At 41.8% G+C, this 22,081-nt stretch overlaps 1 protein-coding gene across 1 annotated transcript; it reads left to right on the forward strand.

Moving 5' to 3' along the window:
* Positions 1-1,724: 1,724 nt before the first annotated feature.
* Positions 1,725-21,947, forward strand: Krcc1 (lysine rich coiled-coil 1). The gene is made up of 3 exons (XM_028860217.2): positions 1,725-1,889; positions 14,755-14,920; positions 20,668-21,947. Exon 3 carries the CDS (start codon positions 20,690-20,692, stop codon positions 21,458-21,460), a length of 771 nt encoding a protein of 256 aa, XP_028716050.1. The 5' UTR covers positions 1,725-1,889; positions 14,755-14,920; positions 20,668-20,689; the 3' UTR covers positions 21,461-21,947.
* The last annotated feature ends 134 nt before the right edge of the window (positions 21,948-22,081 follow it).

The raw sequence follows: 22,081 nt of genomic DNA on the forward strand, positions 1-22,081 counted from the left end.
GGATTCAGGGCCTTCGAGGTGGCTCAGTGGGTAAAGGTGCTTATAATTCCAGCCCTTGGGAGTCTGAGGCAGAAGGACCCTGTTTTCCAGGCCAGCCTGTGAGTGAAACACAGTCTTCAGTCTTAAGAAAAACAAAACCCCAGAGAAGCTTTCTGGCTCACCCTTGTAATTCCAGCACTTGAGAGGCTGAGAGCAGAGGGTTGTTTCTGTTAGATAAGGATTTGGAAATGAAGGGAAGACAGGCATCTCCAGAAACAGAACCGGTCTGTAATCAGAGGGGCTTGCAGTCTCTCAGGGAAGTGAGACTATGCATGTGGAGCAAGTGGGTGGGTGGGTGGGGGGGCTTGGGGGTCTTGTACCACAGGAAGTTGGGAGTTTGGGGGATGGGAGATTCCTTCCGCAGGTCAGTTCCCCTGAAGTCAGGAAGTGGTACACGGGGGATCCTTATCAGAAGCTGCCTCATCAGAAGCTTCCTGAGTCAACGCTGAGCTTCTCAGTCCACCTGAGGCTGTTAGGTGATTAACCCTTTAGTCACTAGTTTGGGACCCACCCGCATGGGCCAAAGTGAGACCCTATCCTACACATGGTTCTCTGTGTAAAGGAGATTGGGGCCAAGCCCCAGGACCTGAGTTCGACCTCTGGGGTGCATCTGGTACAAGGAGCCCCACCCTCACTCCATTCCACACAAAATAGTTAAAACGTAAAGAAAACTAAACATACTTCGGCAGTGTTTGTGTGAAATGTTGTATTTACATGATAGGAGCACATATTTTAGGAAAGTAAGTGCATACAAATATCCTGATCCAGAGGCAGGGTGGCTGGATATAATCATACCGTGTGTGCGTTGAAGAGTACCATGCTCCTACAGGCATAACCTGACAGGGAAAGAGGGAATTTGTGAACTATACTGGCAAGGTACCATGAGCAGGGACTGTGCCTCACTCACTTTACTATTAAGAACATAACAACGCCAGGCAGTGGTGGCGCACGCCTTTAATCCCAGCACCCGGGAGGCAGAGGCAGGCGGATCTCTGTGAGTTCGAGGCCAGCCTGGGCTACAGAGTGAGTTCCAGGACAGGCGCAAAGCTACACAGTGAAACCCTGTCTCGAAAAACAAAAAAAAAAAAAAAAAAAAGCATAACAACAAGAAAGAGAAAAAGCAGGTGTGCATTTTTTAGACACCTACACTTCAGACTCACTCTGGCTCTCCGGGGGGAGCTGTGACCAGAAGGAAGGGGACACACACACACACACACACACACACACACACCACACACACACCACACACACCACACACACACACACACACACACACACACAACCACACACACACACACACACACACACACACAACACACACACAACACACAACACACACACACACACACACACACACACACACACACACACAACACACACACACACACACACACACACACACACACACACACACACACACACACACACACACACACACACACACACACACACACACACACACACACACGCGGCTCTCAGGAACCAGAGCCGGTTGGAGTCCCAAATGGCGGGAGGGGCGGAGCCAACATGGAGGGCGGGGCCAGGGAGCGGCCGGCGGCCCGGCCACCCCCCGCCGCTGCTGCGCACGCGCGCCGGCGCGCCCCGCCGCCATGGCGCTGGCGCCGTCCAGTCAGCCGCGGGTGGTGGCGGCGACTTCCCCTCAGGAAGTTAGGTCTCCTCCCCCCACCCCCACCCCCACCCCGCCTGCTCTGCGGCGGAGGCGGCGGCGGCGGCGGCAGCGGCGTCCCTGCCTCTCCGCCACCTCCACCGCAGCCTCTGCCCCGCCCGGCCGGCGTTGTTGGCGGGGAGGGGGACGGTAGTTGTAGACGCCCGCCCCTGCCTCGGAGAAGGTGAGTTCCCGCCCGGCGGCGGGGGCGGCCCGAGCTCCAGCCCTCCACTCCCGCGGCCCCGGGACGGCGGGACGGCCGCACGGACGGACGGGACGGACGCCCCGCCTGCGGAATGGCGGACGGCCCGGGCGGGCGCGGCCCTCGGAGCGCCTCTCTCTCTCTCTCTCTCCCTGGCGAAGGAAGCCGAGGGCCCGGGGGTGGCCGGGAGGACAGCCCGGCCCGGCCGAGGGACGCGGGGGTCCGTGAGGACAGCCCCGTCGGTGAAGCGAGCCCCGGAGAGGGCGGCCTCGCTGTGGGGGAGTGGCGTGTGGAGAGGCGGCTTCCCGGCAGGCCCCCTGAGCGAGTTCGGGGGAAGGAGAGCGTGCGAGCGCCCGGGCTGATGAACGTTTGCTCAGGGGGAGAGGAGAGGGGAGGTGGAGGGGCTCGCTCGCCCCCCGACACTGGTCTCGGCCTCTGGAGACCCCGGAAGACACGTTAAAAAAAAAAAAAAAAAAGCACAAACGTACCTTGACGTTAGCGGCTCGAGTGGTAGAGGGCCCTGACCAACGTGAGAGCGGTGAGAGACAGGATTTGAACCCAGACCCCCCCCCCCCACCGGCCGCCGGTGGCCGAGCTGAGCCGTGTTCTCCGTTGCTCCGGGGTGACTCCGGGGGGCCTTGGCGAAAAAGGAGAGCGTGTAAGGAGAGGTGGCAAAGTGGCAAAGGGTCAGTCCCTGCTCCTGCTGCCGTCTGGGAATTCGGGGAGTCGGGCGCCGGTCCTCTCCCACACACCGGGAAGGCGCCTCTGCTATCCTAATACATTTCCAAGAGCTGATTTTGTGGTCGATGGAAGACACTGGCGAGGCGTGGGAACTAAGGTTAAAATGACAGGAAAGAGCCTTTGCTGGGTGTGGTGCTGCCGGCCTTTAATCCCCGGCACTGGAGAGGCAAAGGCCGCCCTGGTCTAAAGAGAGTTCCTGGCCAGCCAGAACTACATAGTGAGACACTACCTCAGGGGGGAAAGAAATGGGGTGTGTGTGGGGGGGTAGGATGATAAGCCTTTTAAAGTAAATAACTTAGAGTGGTCTCTACTATGGGTAGAACCCTGAGGCCCTGAGCATCACAAACACAAGAGTCCAGAGACCCGTCATCAGGTGAGGGCTGAAATAAACAGTAAACTTGAGGGGCTGGGGACTTGTAGGCTGCTAGGGACCGTGTTCAACTATGGTTAAGTCACTTTATAAGGATGGAGGTTTGGAGAGTTTTGATAGTCTAGTCTCACCAACACATTTACCAAAGTACAAAAAGCTGGCGACTATCCCAGTAGAAATAGGGGTTCTTGTGGGTACTGACACCTGCAGACAGCCTGGACCTGTGAAATAGCTCTTTAGAGCAGTTTTGGAAATAATTTTATATCGTGGCACCTGATACCCACTGCAGAAGATTTCAGTAAAACGCCCAGAAACAGAGAAACATCTTTAGTACTTGCTGTGTTGTCTTATAGTGTTCCTTGTCTTCAGCATGAAAGATAATAGAAGCCGGAATATTGCAGGATAATTTAGATCCCATTTTTCTAGAATATCTGTAAACATAACACTGAAAGTAACTTTCTTCCTATCTGTTTTATTTCCTTTTTTTACACAGTTCACTTTAGAGAAGTGGCACAGAAGTAAAACAGTATTATCCTTAAAACTTTTTTATGAACACTTCCATTCAGTACAGATGTTACTGGAAAGTTATTACAATAAAATAAATATATTCAGTCAGCCTACAATATCCTGACAGGTTTTTTGTTTTTTTTTTTTTTAATCTGATTTTTCTTTTTTGCCTTTAAAACTTCCTGCCTATCACCAAGTATGTCTGGACAGATTATAGGTGTCAACACTTCAGTTCTTTTTAGTTCTAAAGTCAGATCACAGGATGATTTAGAATCAGCTCTTCATGGGAAAACAAGACCAGCTTTTCTGCCAGTTTCCACATCTACTTTCCTTTCAATGATTCTAATATGTGTGAAAGACCAAGTGATAATTCATTTAGCAATAACCTCTGTACTACTTACAGGTGGTAAAAATGAGACTAGTGAGATAGGAGTCTTCACCAAGAATAGGTTTTATTGCTAGTTTCTCTACAAGTATATGACCCTGAGAAAGTCCTGTACTTTTTAGTTTGGGGTTATGTCATTTACTGAATGAGGTAATTGGACTAGCCCAGTGGTTCTCAACCAACGATATGTCTGTCCCAAGCTCCCCATCCTCCATTTGGCAAGGTCTAGAGACGTTGCTTGTTGCCACTGGACAGAAGAATATGGTCAGCAAATGCTATAGGTAATCTATTTGGTATAGGACAGAGATGCCACAAACACTCTAAAATACACTAGACAACCCCCACATACGCAACAGAATTATTCTACCTAGAACAACAGTATTGTCAAGGTTGAGGAACCCTACACTAACCAAACTCTGAAGGCCTGTGTAGATTAGATACACAATTTAGGGCTGATTTTAGCAGTCTGTTGGTTGTATTCCTTCCATGGTGTGGCTGTGTGCTGGGACAGTAATCATAGAACATGCAAGTTTGTACTCTTAATGGCCATCTGATGGCATCCAAAAATCTTGAGTTAAGATCAAAGATACGACTGTTTAAAAAGTTACCTAGTCACTTTTACAGGCCTTTGGAATTCCTTGCCAATCATCTCATCTTGCAAGTGTTGGGATTATAGGAGTACACTACTGTTCCTGGTTTAGAACTCAATATATTTTATTTATTTTTGATAGTTATAAAAGGTAGGCTAGAGCCAGGTGTGGTGCCAACACTAAGAAGGCAGAGGCAAATAGATCTCTTGAGTTTTAGGCCAGTTTGATCTACATAGACTGCCTCCCACCTACTCCCACCCCCTAAAAAAGTTGGACTGGGCATGTAACACAGTTCAAAGACTGAGGCAGGAGGTTCAGGAGTCTAAGGCTGGCCTGGGCTGCACTGTGAGACCCTGTCTTAGAAAAAGAAATTATTTGAATAGTTATTAAACTAGTTTCCAGTTACGCTGGTAGACAAAAAGGTGATGCTTGGACCTTAATGTGTATGTGCAGGTCTGTTTAAGGCCATGTTAGGACACCTCTTCAGAAGTTACAAAAGAATTATTCTGCTTCAGTCATTACAGTTCCATTCTCACTTTCAAAATAGGACCAGTAAAACCTTTTTTAAGCAGGAAGCTGATTAATAGGATCACATGAGTCCAGGAGTTTGGGGCTGACTTGAACACAGTGAGATCCTGTCTCAAGAAGAGTCAGTATCATTACAGTCAGTTTGTGTGCACTGATTTGGAATCAAGGGAAGTTGTGGAAACCTTTTGACCTTACTGACTTCCCCCCCGCCCCCCCAGACAGGGTTTCTCTGTGTAGCTTTGCCCTTTCCTGGAGCTCACTTGTGCCAGCTGCTCGAACTCACAAGATCGCCTGGCCTGCTCCGATGCTGGAGACCTTACTGACTTTACAGTCAAATGTAGCTAAACTACATATTTTTAAACAATTCAAAATAATTGCAAGACAGTATATTCAAGTTTCTAAAATGTTTCTGACTTAACAGTTCTTTGAGCACACATTTTAAAGCAAGCCTTTTAAACCTACATACTGGTGCCGAAGTCAGGCTTAAAGATAACCAGCATAAGTACAGAGTTTTTCATTTTTGCAAAAGTTAAAACTGTAGTACAGATATATGTAACAAACCCCATTCAAGGTATGCTTTTCCAGTTTTGGGGGTTTGTTTTTTTTTTGAGTTTTTTGTTTGTTTTTAATAGAATTTTTATTTATTTCTTTAGAACTTCATACATATATGCAACATGTTTTGATCATATCGTCCTCTTATTCCCCCTTGGAACCCCACTGGAGCTTCCCTAACAAGTACCCTCTCAAAAAAAATTTTTTTGTCCTTTTTTTTAAATATAAAAACATTTTATGTACAACTGCAGGAGAAATAATACATAGATAGCTTGAACTTAAAAACAGGTTATAATTCCAAAGTCCAGGGTTATTTTAAACAGTAAAATATTTTCCCTGTCGAAAATAGTAAAAATGATAACATTTCCCAGTAAGCCCTTTTAAGCCAAATGATAGCTGAATTATAAATTTGATTAGATTCTGGGATACAGAAGAAACCTATATTCATCTGTTCAGAGAGCTATGTTTTACTTAAGTTGTGTAAGTGAGATTCCAATACATCTTCCTCTTCACTGTTTGAGTTATGGCAGACATTTTTCTATAGGCTAATCCATACTCTAAAAAGATTTTAGCCTCCCCTCCTAAAATTATGGCCAGCATTTTCATCAGCTTGATACAGTACAAATTCTTTATCCTAATAGTGAAATGTTTCATTCACTAAAGCTTGCCCAGTGACTGGGCAAAACCAAAACTTATTATAAGCCACTGCCATCCTAGGGTCCCCCCTGCTAGATAGCTTCCCTGGATTTATGGGTTGCAGTCTGATTGTCCTTTGCTTTATATCTAGTTATTTTCAATAAAATATAGCTAACAAGATTGAACCAAATCTCTGTTTCCATGATGTGGATGTGGATAGAATTCAGATCATCAGGCTTAGTGGCAAGTGCCTTCACCAATTTACATTCACACTTAGATAGGCACTAGATACAACTTTTTTTTTTGTTATATTGTTTTGTTTGTTTGTTTTCGAGACAGGGTTTCTCTGTGTAGTTTTGGTGCCTGTCTTGGATCTCGCTCTTTAGAACTCACAGAGTTAGACCTGGCTCTACCTCCCAAGTGCTGGGATTAAAGGTGTGTTCCACCACTGCCCAGCAAGATACAACTTTTTAAAGGCAAAAGAGTTCATTGTAATGGCTCAGAGGTTAAGAGTACTGGCTACTCATAGAGGACTTGGATTCAGTTCCTAGCACCTATGTCATGGCTTAGTTCCACCTCAACAAAGCATAATTAATTAATTAAAATCTGTCAAGGTTGAGTGAAGATTGGGGGGTGGGAAGCTCCTTCCAAGGTTGCAAAAGCAAATTGATAATACAGGACGTATACATTTCAAAAAAAAAAAAAGATTGAACCAAATCAGCTTCCATGAGTCAGCAGTATTAGACAGTATCAAGAATGAGTAAGTATTTCAAAGATAAGTTCATTTAGAAACCCAAATGAAATAAAGTGGTATCTGGGAAGTGAAAGATATTTCAAACTTTTATCTTTGGCCCAAAGTAATGGATAGTTTCTAAGTGAGATTCACTGGTTCATTTCACACAGGTTGTGAATATATCCATGTGCCTTAGGGAGTTATATAGCTTTTATGGCATTCTTCGGGGTTCTATATCTCCTAGAGATGGGCCATGTTTACTTTTAGTAATCCTTGGCCAAGGTTTTTTGTTGTTTTGTTTTGTTTTGAGATAGGGTTTCTCTGTGTTTTGGTGCCTGTCCTGGATCAGGCTGGTCTCGAACTCACGGAAATCCACCTAGCTCTGCCTCCCGAGTGCTGGGATTAAAGGCATGCACCACCACCGCCCAGCTGGCCAAGAATATCTTAAAAGGGAATTTTAAAGATGAGTTTCCTCCGAGCAAATACCATTCAGGGCTTTGCTCAGATCTAGGTGCTACCTACCTTCTACCATTACCCCCCATCCCTGGGGAAGGAAGTGAATGAATCATGACACAGCTACAGTAATTCCTCCCTTAAATGTGTTTTTTTTTTTTTTTTTTTTTTTTTTTTTTTTTTTTTTTTGCTTGTATATATTGGGTTGTTGATATTAAAATTGGAAGTATATACATTTTTCTTTTACTATACCATGGACATTTCTTCATAACACCACTTTTCCAATTTAAGTAACTACATAAAAGGCAGCATTTTAGCATATAACCATAATCCTAGCACTCAGGAGGCAAAGACAGGAAGTTCTGAAGTTTGAGGCTAGCCTGTCCTAAATAGTTCCACGTTATCAATAGCTAAATGATGAGACTGCATCTCAAACAACAGAAATGAATACCTGCATATAAAGTACAGTTTTGGTATTAAATAATTGGCATTTGTCTTTAGTTGTTTCATGTTGATATAACCAAATACCACACTATTTAAAAAGATTTCTCAGTTCTAGAGTCTGGTGATTCCTATTTTAAGATGCCAGCCTCTGGTGAAAGCCATCTTAATGAAGGAAGGCAAGAGTCTTCGTGTGGAGAAAAATTAAACTTGCAGCTTCAAGTTCTTATAACTGGCATTAATCCAATCTTAAGTTGATGACCCCATGACCTAAATACTTCCCATTAGGCCTCACCTAACTTGTGCTGGGCATAGTTTCCAATATGGGCTTTGTCAAACTGTAGCAAAGTCCTGCTCATAAACTGGTTAGCATGTGTAAAATAAATTTCAATAGTTAGGTACTTGAGATTGAACTGTAGACCATGTAAATATAGTGAGGCAAGATTTACTATGAAGAAGGAAAAGTTAGCCCAAGTCCTAAAAGTTAATATACAACATGACTAGCCTGAGGAATTTGTATGGCTTTGCATTTTTGATGAAATTAATTTGGTCACATTTTTACCAACTGTAGGAGAAGGTTGCCTGCCACAGGTGAACAGGGTTTGTGGTTCCTCCCTGTGATTTTTGTAGAACATTAGTGGTATACAGTCGAATTTAATTATCTGCAGGAAATTGATTCCAGACTCCCTACCTCTTGTTTAACAAAATATACAAATGTTCAAGTCTTAGTGTAGTTGTACATAGCCTTTATACATTCTCCTATACACTTGAGTCATCTCCAGATTACTTGAAATGTCCAGTGACCCAGTACAGTGTAAATGTTAGGTAAATAGTTGTTAAACTATATTGTTTAGGGAATGATGACAGGGAAAATAAGTTCTCTCACTCTCTATGAACATGTTCTTTTTTAATCAGTAGTTGATTAAATCCAAGAATTTGGACCACAGGGATATGCGGAGGGCTCACTGAAGTTAGAATCAGTGACTAATAAATTTATTTCATTTATTCAGATTGTTTGCTACCAAAAAGTGCCCAGGTTCAGTATCTTAGTCCATATTTCAATATTGTGCCCCAGCCCACTTCCATAGAGCCTAATCATTGGTTTCCAGGTACCTTCTCATTTAGAGTGATGTTTTCTGGACCACAGGAAAATGTTACATCCAGGTGGGATAGTACACGTCTATAATTACGAGTACTCATGAGGCTGAGGCAAGGAGGCCTGAAGATGGCTCAGTGGATAAAGATTTGCACCTCCAAGTCTGAGGGCCTGAGTTCAATCCCTGGAAGCCACCTGGTAGAAGGAGAAAGAACTGACACCAGCTAGTTATATACCCTGATTTCCACACACCTGCTCTGGCATGTACACCCAACACACACAATAAACAAGTGTAATTTATTTTTTAAGTTTGAAAGAAAATTACCATATTAAATATTAGGCTTGCATAACATTTTCATGTTAAAATTGACATTCTCATGAGCAAAAAGCTATTACAAATTTATCTGTATACCCCCCCCCCCCACCCACCTTGTTAAGAGCAGTTGGAGAAATGCTTTAAATTTGACAGTATAGTATATGAAATGATATTGGCAACTGAAGATTGAAAACACAACAGCCTATTTTCTCTGTAGATACCAGGAATGAATTCAGACAGGTTTTTATAAAAGACATCTGTGGAGTGGTGTTGCTGTTTGAATGATCAAAGATTTTTCATTATGAGGTAGGTTGAAAATAAAAAGACTGTATCTTTTGGAAGCTTTTAAACGTAGATAAAACAGGCAGTGCGTGGTGGCGCATGCCTTTAATTCCTGCACTTAAGAGGCAGAGACAGGCAGATCTCAGTGAGTTCAAGGTCAACCTGGTCTACAAAGTGAGTTCCAAGATAGCCAGGACTGTTATACAGAGAAACCCTGTCTCAAACAACAACAAAAAAAGTAGCAGATAAACCTCATCCATGCCATTTTACTTAATTCTTTTAAGAACCCTATGTGGTAGATGTTATTGTCCTTTAGATGGATAAAGACACTGACTCAGAAAAGAAGTAATGTGCTGACATATTTGGATAATTAGAGTTTAAACTCAAACTCAGATCCTTCTAACTCTAAAGTTCACCCCCTCATACTCTTCTGCTGAAGCCACCTCATCAGTGGCTTCCACTACAGTAAAGGTGATACTACTTTGATAGCCTTTTAAGTAGAGGCTTCACATCATGGAAAAAGAGCTGTGAACTGTTTGGTGGGCTTGCCAGTAGGTCATAGATGAAGATACTGACCCAGATGAGTTGTGACTCTCAGCTAGTCGCAGATGGGAATATGCCTGTACATTAGTGGGTCTCAACCTGTGGGTCAAGACCCCCCCCTCTTTTTTTCACAGAGGTCACCTAGGACCATTAGAAAACAGATAAATTTACATTATGATTCACAACAGTAACTAAATTACACAAGTAGCAACGAAAATAATTTTATGGTTGGGGGTCACCACAACAATGAGCAACTGTATAAAGGTTCGAAGCATTATGAAGTTTGAGAACCACTGCTGTACATGAAGTCTGAGTCCCTGTCCAGTGTTTTCCCTTAGATGGTGTGGCTTCCATTCTTCCACCATTGTATGTATAATAGTGTCCTGGCAGCGGCGGTGGGCAGGGGATAGCCATTAAGCACTACTATCTGTGTATAATAATCTTTTCCTACTCTGGTCTCTTAATGTTCAGAGACCTGGATAAACTTCATCTCTCTAGCTTGGTATTTTAGATGCAAAAGTACTAGGCACTTTATTTTAATGAAACATAAAAGTCAGTTGTGCTGTTTTTAAAGACCTCATCTAAGTGGTTCCCACATACACGTACATATTTATTTTGCATGTAGGTGTATACCTGCCACAGCACTGAGGGAAGCTGGGGGACAACTTGGAGTCAGTTTTCACCTTTCTTCTTGTTCCCAGGGATCAGACATAGGTGACTGGGCTTGGCCCTAAGTGCCCTTTACTGAGCCAGCTTGCCAACCACCTCATCTGGTTTTATCCATTGGTTATCTGTCTGAAACTACATCATAGTTCATATGTAGTTGAGATTAAAGTTTTTTTAATTTAAAGATTAAAGGATTGTAGATATTTCTTAGCTTTGGGTTTAGGGGCCTTGGAGTCAGGTCTCAATTTTGCCATTAATTGTTGGGCAAGTCACTTTGACTCTCTGTTTCTTAAACCTGCAAAATGCCTTGTTTGCTAATTAAGTAAAAGCAGGCATCCAACTGTGTTTATTCTAATTTTCTAGAAACGTATCAGGTAATCAAAGTGTTGTTTTTGACATTTGAGTTGAGTTGAAATTTTTTTTAACTTTTATTGATTCTTTGTGCAGTGTTGAATTTTTTTTTCTCTTTTTTTTTTAAGATTTATTTTTATTTATTAGGTATACAGTGTTCTGTCTGCATGTGTCCTTGAAGGCCAGAAGAGGGCACCAGATCTCGTTACAGGTGGTTGTGAGCCACCATGTGGTTGCTGGGAATTGAACTCAGGGCCTCTGTAGGAGTAGTCAGTGCTCTTGACCACTGAGCCATCTCTCCAGCCCCAGTATTGAAATTTTTAAATTAGCTTGTAAATTAGATTTTAAAGTAATAGCCAACTTAGATAAATATAGATTCAAGAAAAATAATTTATGATCTTACTCTTAAATGTTAATTTCTTGGTTTTCCCTGTACCATCATTTTAGTTATTACTATATGGACAGTTTTAAGCTTATTCAGAGACATTTTCTTATTGATGTAACCAACCGTCTTATTAAATAAGAAACACAGAAACAATGTAAAAGAGAAAGCCGAGAGGTCAGAGCTCAGAGCTAAAATCTCACCCTTCCGCCTGCGGTGCCAGCTTCCCGAAAGAGAGCTATTTCCTGTCTGTTTGTCTATTTATAGTATTTTGTTCTGCCTTCTCATTGGTTGTAAACCCAAACACATGACTGCCTCGTCACTGTCTGAATGTACAGCCCCCTAGGTCTTAAAGGCATATGTCTCCAATGCTGGCTGTATCCCTGAACACACAGAGATCTATGGGATTAAAGGCGTGTGCCACCACCGCCACACTCTGTCTATGGCTCTAATAGCTCTGACCCTGGGCAACTTTATTTATTAACATACAATCAAAATCACATTTCAGTACAATTAGATTACCACCACATTTTCTCTTAGATATTCTTTCATAAGAGTTTGGAGGTAAGCCGGGCGGTGGTGGCGCACACCTCTAATCCCAGCACTCAGGAGGCAGAGCCAGGCAGATCTCTGTGAGTTCGAGGCCAGCCTGGGCTACCAAGTGAGTCCCAGGAAAGACGCAAAGCTACACAGAGAAACCCTATCTCGAAAAATAAAAAAAATAAAAAATAAAAATAAAAAAGAGTTTGGAGGTAGACAATACAAGACTGTTAGGACATCTTCATCATGTGATTAGAGAAGACCCGAGCATCTTTGTTTTTGCTCTGAGTCACTGGCCTACTTCTTCATGTTCTGTGATGACTAAAGTCTTAACTGTGGCATCATTCCAGCAGCAAGAGGGCTTATAGCACCCCCATACAGCACTTGAGCTCTTTTTTTTTAACCTGAAGTTATTCACATGGCTGTATTCTGCCTAATAATGGCCAGAAAATACATGTTTAAAAAAAAATATTTTTGTGTGTGCCTTTATATGTCCAATCTAGGATCAACAAATAAGAGAAACCATATCTGCCCAGGAGCCTGGCTTATTTCACTTGATATGATGATCTCTAGTTTGCATCCATTTTTTAGCAACAACATTTCATTCTTTTTTTATGGCTGCATAAAATTCTGTTGTGCAGTATATACCACATTTTCTTTATCCGTCTATCTGTTGATGGATAACTTGATTCTGTAACCTGGCTATTGTGGATAGTGCTGTAGTAAATATGTTGGCTTGAGTCATAGAGGTTAATACCCAGAAGTGGGAAAGCTAGGTTATACAGTAGTTCCTAGTTTTTTTTTGTGTGTTTTTTGTTTTAAGAGCTTCATACACATTTCCATAGTGTCTGGTCAGGCTTATATTCCTACCAGCAATGCATACCTCCCCCAAAGTCCTTGATAGCATTTATTATTGTTTTCTTAATGCTAGATAGCATTCTGACCAGGTTAAAACTCTGAATATAGTAATAAATTTTTGGATTAATAGATTATAGGCACATGCTAGTGTACCTGCCTTTACATGCATTCTTGGGATTTGAACTCTTGGGTCTTTGTAGTTATGTGACAAACATATACCCACTGAGCAAACATCATAATGTGGGGGGCCATGCAAGCCATGGTGTGAATATGTGGAAGTTAGAATTGAACTCAGCCAAAGTCAGTTCTCTCCTACCATATGAGTTATCAAACTTAGATCCTTAGGCTTGGTGGCAAGCACCTTTACCCACTGAAGCATCTCACCATTGTGATAATGCATTTAAACATTTTAGTACACTATGTTTGACCATCTTCTTCGCCTCCCTTAACCTTTCCCATATCTTCCCTACCTTCCTACCCACCCAACTTCATGTGTTCTTTCTGTGTGTGTGTGTGTGTGTGTATGTGTGTGTGCGTGACAGAGAGAGAGAGAGAGAAGGGAATAAGAACAAAACAAAGAAGTGTGACCAAAAAAAAAAAAAAATGCCAAAAACATGGGCTTTTTTTTGTGTTGGCCAAGTACTCCTGGGCATGGGACCTGCTCTGGAGTGTGGTTGATACACCTAGTGACACTCCATTAGGAAGACTAATTTTCCCCTTCCTAGCAGGTATCAGTTACATTTAGCTTCTTGGTTAGGGGTGGAACTTTGTGTCCACTTTCCCTTTTCAGGGCTGAGATCCCATCTTTCTTGAACCTGTGCAGATCTTGTGCATGCTACCACAGTCTGCATTCCTATGTGCATCAGTCCTGCTGTTGTCTAGAAGGAGTTTCCCTGGAGTCTTCCTTCACCCCTGACTCTTACAGTCTTTCTGGCTTCTCTTCCACATTGATCCCTGAACCTTAAAGATAGGAGTTTAATGAAGACATCGTGTTTAGGACTGAGTTCTCCAAAGTGTCACTTTCCACACATTGTTCAGTTGTACTTCTCTGTGCTGATTCTCATCTACTGAAAGAAGCTTCTCTGATGAGAGGAATGCTCAGAGCAGTGCTCTGACCTGAAAATCCAGCCTAGTGTGGCCACTAGCTCCCTAGTAGAGAGTGAGTCTATAAGTCAGTGAGTGTCATAAAGGAATGGAGATGCACTGGAAGGAATAGCTGAAATGGGTAGGTGGTAGAGAAGAATTAGGTAGATACTGGGTCAGCACCAAGAGGTCCCTAGGGGGTTAAGGTTACTAGAAAGAGGAGCTCCTGCAGGACTAAGGAAGTCTGGAGAAACCAGAATGGTGGACAAGAGGGATGATACTAGATACAATACCTTAATCAAAATGGTTTTTTCAGGGCTTAAAAAAAATGCTCACTGGACAAGATGGTATACACCTTTAATCCCAGCACTTGGGAGGCAAAGACAGGTAGATCTTTATGAGTTTCAGGCCAGCTTGGTCTATATAGTAAGTTCCAGGACAAACAGGGCCATGTAGAGAGGCCCTGTCTCAAAAATGAAACAAACAAAAGCTAAGTTTTTAGTAGTTGACAAGATGGTTCAGTGGGCAAAGAATCTTGCCTCTGGAGCCTGATAGCCTGAGTTTGATTCCTAGAACCAACATGGTGGAAGGAGAACTGGTTTATGCAAGTTGTCTTCTGTCCTCTATACGTGTATACACCTCTGTGCGCGCGCGCACACACACACACAAAATATATGTTTAAAAAAAAGTTTCAGACTTACAGCAAAACAATAAAGATGTATTTTGTTGATGATCTGTGTTGGTTGCCTGGGTATGAACGTTAATCTATGTGACAAAATTGTGCTTGGTTTCAGGTGAATGAGAGTTGAATATTAGAAAAAGTAGATGAATTCTCTACTCCGAGATTTAGCTCCCTGATTGTTGTAGTCTTCACTTTGTGGAGCATTCGTGCTGAAATACTGAAGCAGTTAATGGTTGAATATGATCACATTTCACCATCAAGTTCTCAGCCTGATAACGGTAAGGTTTCACTCACATGTGCCATCTGAAATCTTTAGGGACTGGCTTGTTTTACTTGGAATAGTGTCTCTCCAGGGTTCTTCTGCTTTGTCCAGTTGTCAGTGGGTGGATGCTGGGTCTGTTTCTACTTTTATCACTGATGTTTTTCCCGTTAGGTAGTTAGACCATCAGTTGCTTTACCTATTGGTTTACATTTAGGTGGTTTTTGTTTTTTCCCTTTCTGGGGCTATTAAAAATAAAACCACTATAGGCCGGGCAGTGGTGGCGCACGCCTTTAATCCCAGCACTCGGGAGGCAGAGCCAGGCGGATCTCTGTGAATTCGAGGCCAGCCTGGGCTACCAAGTGAGCTCCAGGAAAGGCGCAAAGCTACGCAGAGAAACCCTGTCTCGAAAAACAAAATAAATAAATAAATAAATAAATAAATAAATAAATAAATAAATAAATAAACCACTATGAACACTCATATTTATATAAGTCTTGTATAGACATATCCTTCTCTTTGGGGTAAATGCCTCTGAGTGGTTTGACTAGGTCATTACATAGGTGTGTATGTAACTTGGTTAAGTAGCTGCTGAACTGTTTTCCAAGTGATTGTCTCCTTTACCATTCCTGCCTGAGAGGTGAGGGTTGCAGTTGTTCCTCACCAAGCACTGTCAGTCTTTCAGTCATTCCAGTGAATGTGAAGCAATCTTTCACTGTGGTTTGAATTCATACTTATTTTATATCTAATGATCTGCAACATCTTTTCCTGTGTTTATTGACCGTTTGTATACATGCTCTTCTGAAGTATCAACATAGTATGCCTTTGTTTCATCATGTTTATTGTTGCTATCCTAGTCAGAGCTTTTATGTTTTTCAAATTCAAATGGCACCTAATTTTTCTAATTCACCAAAATAGGTTTCAGTTAGACCATTTTCCTGTTTTCAGAATAAGCACTGCTTATTTGTGACTCTGGAGTGCTTTGTTGGACTGTACTTTTTTTTTTTTTTTTTTTTTTTTTTGAAGATGAGAGTTCTTTAATGAATATATTCACCTTGTACAGTATCTGATTCAGTTACATTATGTAAAATATATTTTCCCCAGAAAGACTGAATTGTGGCAATATCTATATCATATAAAGAATTGTCTGATGTCTTTATAGACACACTTTGTAGTCATTAAGTTTTAGGGAAGATAATGTTTATATCTCCTTTGATTCTACATAGCAAGTAAAATTATCCTGCAATGTTCCCACAGTCTAATCATAAGCAGAGTTTGTTTAATGATGTGTTAGGTGGAGTAGGCAAATTATACTGCAAATCTCTGTTTTCATGATACATGTTCATTACGTTTTCTAAGTGGTGTGTGCTATATGTAATATTTACATCTGAAATGGAGTCATGACCACTAATATTTTCTACTTTTACATATATCACAAAAATCCCATTGGGTTGGATGCACCAGGGCCCTGGGATTTCTTTTAAGTGAGCTGCTTTGATAAGCATTGGGAGTTCCCTCCTGGACATGTGCAGTCCACTGTCACATGGGACAATGGAACAAGATAAGAGAGGAGTAAGGCAAGGACTTTGATTACAAAAGATTTTAATCATTATGGTGATATTTTATTTGTGCTGAAATGTGATTTTATTTGTATGTTAATAAATAAAAGTGCTGGGGTCAGAGCTAAAAGCAAGCCATAGCACAAATCTGGCAGTGGTAGCACATGCCCTTAATCCTGATCACATGACAGGCAGAGCACTGTGTGTTCAAGGACACCACCAGTATGGAGATACATGCCTTTAATCTCAATACCAACCATAGAAGACCGGAGGTCTGTATAGACAGGCAGTGACGAGGACATCATGTGGTTGAGTTTACAACCAATAAGAAGGCAGAACAATAAGAAGGCAGAACAGAAAGTCAGTAAAAACACAGACACACAGGAAGTAGGCCTCTCTCTTTCTGAGCAGAAGGACAGCAGTGGCAGCAAAGGGTAGGAAAGGGTTTTTAGTATCAACTCTTAGCTACTGCTCTGACCTCTTGGGCTTTTAACTCTGCATTTGGCTCTGTGTTTCTTATTTAATAAGACTGTTACATGTACAAATCATGGAAGCAAAGAAAATGCTTCTCATTGACACTGATAGAAATGACCACAGTGGATTAGAGGGTTAGAGGAGAAGAGGGTTAGAAAGTGTCCCAAGACTTAGCTCTTCAATTCTCTGGCTGGCTTCAAGACTACTAGTTCGCTATCCTTACATCCTAAAATTTTGAGTTTTTTTTGTTTTTGAAAAAGAACATAAAGTAACTGTGGGGGCCCACAGGGGCTCCCTAGTAAGTCCTTACTCAAGGTCAGAAAGTCTGAGCTTGCTTTGCACAGCAGGGTTGCATAATGTGATAATTTGGCCAAGGGTGTGTTTACTAGGTGTTTTGTAGGGTCTACATTTGCTGGTACTTTATACCTCCACCTTTAAAGGGATAAGTTTTTGCCCCTCCCTTTGCTGATGTATGAAAAGCCCATCATGAGTAAAGTCAAAGTGACTGGGTATTGACCTCCCAAAGATATCTTGTGTCTGTGACTTTCTGGTCATCTCTGTCTATATTTCTATCTAATACTTCCTCATTCCTCACTACTCCCCCTCAAGAACACTTCAACAGGTTGGAGCCGGACTCCTATAAGCAAATGTAAATAATTTCTTCTTAATAAATTTGTCCGTCTTTCTCATCCCTTCTACTAGAAGAATAAGAAATGAATATTTCTCTGCCTTGACAAAAGAGAAAATATAGCAAACATTTCTTTTTTACAAGCTGGTCTGCAATGAAGACCATAGCTCTACAGTTTGTGTAAAGGCTTCTCTTGCCTAAATTAATGCCTTGTTTTGATTTGCCTCAATTTTTCTACCTACTGCTCCTCAAGAGGAACACTCTTAAATGTACCTGTGAATAACAGAAGACATTACAAGGAACATACAGGCATAGTTCTAAGAAAATAAGTATCCAGATTTATACTTTCCACTTTTAATCTCCTGAATTGAGCTGCATCCAAACTCTTCCATTGTCAAGAACATCATACAGATTCATTATTTGCTTTGTTCATTCATGTTCACCCACATACAGAGACTGAAAGCAAATGTACTTCCTATTCCCCTTCAGTCTGACTACCCTGTATGGGCCTTGGTTCTTAATAAAATCTCAACATGCCAAACAAAGACAAGTTCAAAGGAGAGAGTTTTCCTGCCTTGCCCACAGTCAGGACAAATCTTTGTCACCCGCCAGTCCCACAGCCGCTCAGACCCAACCAAGTAAACACAGAGACTTATATTGCTTACAAACTGTATGGCCGTGGCAGGCTTCTTGCTAACTGTTCTTATAGCTTAAATTGACCATTTCCATAAATCTATACCTTGCCACATGGCTGGTGGCTTACCGGCGTCTTCACATGCTGCTGGTCATGGCGGTGGCTGCAGTGTCTCTCCACATCAGCCTTCCACTTCCCAGAATTCTCCTCTCTCCTTGTCCCACCTACTTCCTGCCTGGCCACTGGCCAACCAGTGTTTTATTTATTGACCAATCAGAGCAATTTGACATATAGACCATCCCACAGCACTTCCCCTTTCTTTTTTTTTTAAAAGGAAGGTTTTTAACTTTTACACATCTCCAAAGTCAGCTTGGTATATTTGGGAATTTGGGCGTAGCTTCTCTTACTACTTCCTGCTGGAGGGGGGCGCTGTATCTTATGGGGACACAAAGAAAATTTTAGGATCATGGAGTAGTCCATGAGACCGTATCGTCTGAGCCAGTTGCCTTGAAACGATTCTGGATATTGGATCTTCTGGGCCATGGTGTCATCGGAGACCTTTCAGGTGGTCTTGGCTGGTCAAACCTGATGTATCTTAATCTGGAACAAATCCATAGCCTCTGGCTTTCTGTAGAAACAAAAGCAGAGCCTCTTTTCCAAAGCAACATATCCTTATAGTCAAATTTTGAAGTCAAGGTACCTTTAAAATATACATTTTGGCATAACTCAACAGCTTTTGTAATCAAATGTTTTTCTTCAGTTACGAATATCAAAGAGAACATAATCCAGATTCTCTGTGTGGTAGCCATCTTTATGTGGCTTATTTTTTATATTACCTTGAGCCTATTGCTTTAAACTGCAGCCTTTTAAGCCTGAAATGGCGCTGTGGCTGCTGGCTCCGCCCATTTCAGCTTCCCAACATGGCGGTGGTATGTTTTCCGCCAGCTCTGGGAGCCATCGTGGGTCTATGCTTTTATCCAAGCAGCGTGTAGCCCAGAGACCTCTTTTTTTGTTTTGTACTAGCAAAAGCTAAATCCACTATGCAGCTTAATGTGCCACTTGCAGAGTCCTCATTCCCGCCATACTGCAGGTCAAGCGCACATGCTAGGAACCCGCCAGTAGCTCAAACCGGCAGCTGCTGCTCATTTGAGAGAGACAATTAGGAAGCTGTTTTTAGTTCCGATTTAGAACTAAATCTTTTCTCAGGTTTTAGGTGGAAACTCTTGCCAACACGTTGGGCGCCATTTGTAGCTAGAGTTTTCCTGCCTTGCCCACAGTCATGACAAATCTTTGTCACCCACCAGTCCCACAGCCGCTCAGACCCAACCAAGTAAACACAGAGACTTATATTGCTTACAAACTGTATGGCCGTGGCAGGCTTCTTGCTAACTGTTCTTATAGCTTAAATTGACCATTTCCATAAATCTATACCTTGCCACATGGCTGGTGGCTTACCGGCGTCTTCACATGCTGCTGGTCATGGCGGTGGCTGCAGTGTCTCTCTGGACTGTACTTTTTAAAGGGAAGAAATATTCAATTGTACATAGGGTTTTGCTGCTACCTCCTAATTTTATAGAGAAAATAAATCCCCGGAAATGTATTTTGATGTGGGGGAAAGAAAGAGAATCAGGAATAGTTGCTGTTCCTCCTAGCAAGAAAAAAAATCAAATAAAAATTCTGTAATGTGTGAGTTAATTCTGAAATGTTTCTACATGAGTTCTGTCCCTATTATGTCCATCTCCACTTTCCTTCTCTGTTTCTACCTCATACTTACTGTTCTTGGAGAGAACAAACCAAAAGGCATTCTAGAATGCCTTTATACCAGTCAGAAGTAATAGAGGGGAATCCAAGTGCTATACAGATGCCGCAGAACTCTATTCTGTTCCTTCATCCTCCCTCACACCCGATCCCTAAGAGTAGTTCTCATCTTGTAGCTGATTTTATCATCTCCAGCATTACTAAATCACTTTACAAACATCACATTCTTTTATTAGTAAGCCTTAGAGTACTGTAGTCAGGTAAGTATATACATTTATTTGAGTAAACAGGATTTTAAAGATTAAATTACTTTATTGTGGTTCTGTTACTTGTCTTAGAAAACAATAATAACAGGAAACTGAGTCATCACAGCCTTAGAAATTATCTAACATTGAGATCAGGCCACTGCCACAGACATGTGATTCACACATCCCTGTTGCCTTACATTTTCAGCTGTATGAAAATATCCCATGTGTCAACTCCCTTTTTATACTTTTTCTCCCAATGTAGAAGAATAGTGAAGTTATTTGTGAATGGTTTGTGAGATATTTGACCATTTTGATACTACTCTTTGATATATAGTACCAAAATATTTAGCACTTGCTAAAGTAGGTTTTAATTTGGTCTTCCTTTTGTTATTTTAACCTTTCTAAGAACAATGAAGCTTTCAGAACAAAATAATTTTTTGGTTTTTTCTCCCATCTTTTCTATAGAGAATCCCTTTTGGTCAACCTAATGAAGCATTCAAACAAGTCATATGACTCTTTTCAAGATGAACTTGAAGATTATATTAAAGTACAGAAAGCCAGAGGCTTAGAGCCAAAGACGTGTTTCAGAAGGATGAGAGGGGACTATTTGGAAAGCTGTGGGTACAGAGAAGAGTTTGATTCCAGGCCCAGGTATAGCATGTTTGATCAAAGACTCCCATCTGGAACCAACCATACCTACCCAAGATCATGCAGTAGTTCACAGACAGAAGACCGCTTGCCCCAGTGGTTACCAGCTCATGGAAAGCTGAGATTAGACTCTCTGAGCTACTGTCAATTTACCAGAGACGGCTTCTCAGAAAAACCAGTCCCCTTCAACCTTAGTCAGCAAGAATACAACTGTGGCTCATATAGTGTAGAATCTGTAGTTCACAAGCATCTCAGCTCAGGGCACAGTACCATTGACCCTCAAGCCAGTCATAGACAAATGCACCAGAAGAGGAAAAGACATCTAGAGGAGAGCAGAGAAAAGGAGGAAGAGCGGCCCAAACACGAGAGGAAAAGGAGTTCAGAGGAAATGGATTTAAACAAACACAGGAACATCCAAAGAAAGAAAACAAAGGCAGAAACAGAAACTGTACAGGACGGTACAGAAAAGCTTAAGAACCGAAAAGAGAGAAAAGGCCGAGATGTATCCTCTAAGAAAGAGGACCGTAAGCGTAGAAAGGAGAAAAAGGAGCAAGGCGAAGAAAGGACAGAGGAGGAGATGCTTTGGGACCAGTCTATCCTTGGATTTTGAAGCTCCTAAGTCAGTTCTCCTGAGGCTCAACTGAAATAACATCTGAGGAGCTTGGTTCTATGCATTCATGTTCATGTCACTTTCCTATGTGGACAGAAGTTTCAACTTCTAACGAAGTGAACATGAGGAATTTAGTATGCTTGCTTTCCAACATGGAGATTACTTTCCTATTTTCTAAAAGCTTTATTAATTTTTCTTACATATGATAGAATTTCCCTTTAAGAAAAGAGTGACTCTGCTTTGATTCACCAAATTGCTGTGGTAGTGGAATTATTTTCCCTTGGGAGATCATTTATTTAAAATTGGAGGATTAACAGACTTTGTGGAATCTGTTTCTTGGTTGGGTTTGTTTTAGTTTTGAGTCACGTATTTTTATGCTCACTGGCTTTCTCTATGAAACAATTTAGATATCCTTTTGTAGATCTAACTTGCAGTATTTTCTGGGTTGGAAAGTGAAATACATTATAATAATCTTATCTTACATATAGTTTTAAAAGTTTCAGAGTCTTCACACAAAATCAGTTTATATTCTGAAAATGTTTATAATAATAAAGTATTTTAACTTCTGAATGTTGTTTTGTGTCAGTGGCTCTGTTCTAGTGATTTTCCTTTGGAAGGGGA

Source organism: Peromyscus leucopus, chromosome 3, assembly GCF_004664715.2.
Source record: "Peromyscus leucopus breed LL Stock chromosome 3, UCI_PerLeu_2.1, whole genome shotgun sequence".
NCBI lineage: Eukaryota > Metazoa > Chordata > Mammalia > Rodentia > Cricetidae > Peromyscus > Peromyscus leucopus.

Coding starts and splice junctions, on each gene's coding strand:
- Krcc1 (XM_028860217.2), top strand. CDS start 20,690: ATGAAGCATTCAAACAAGTCATATGACTCTTTTCAAGATGAACTTGAA.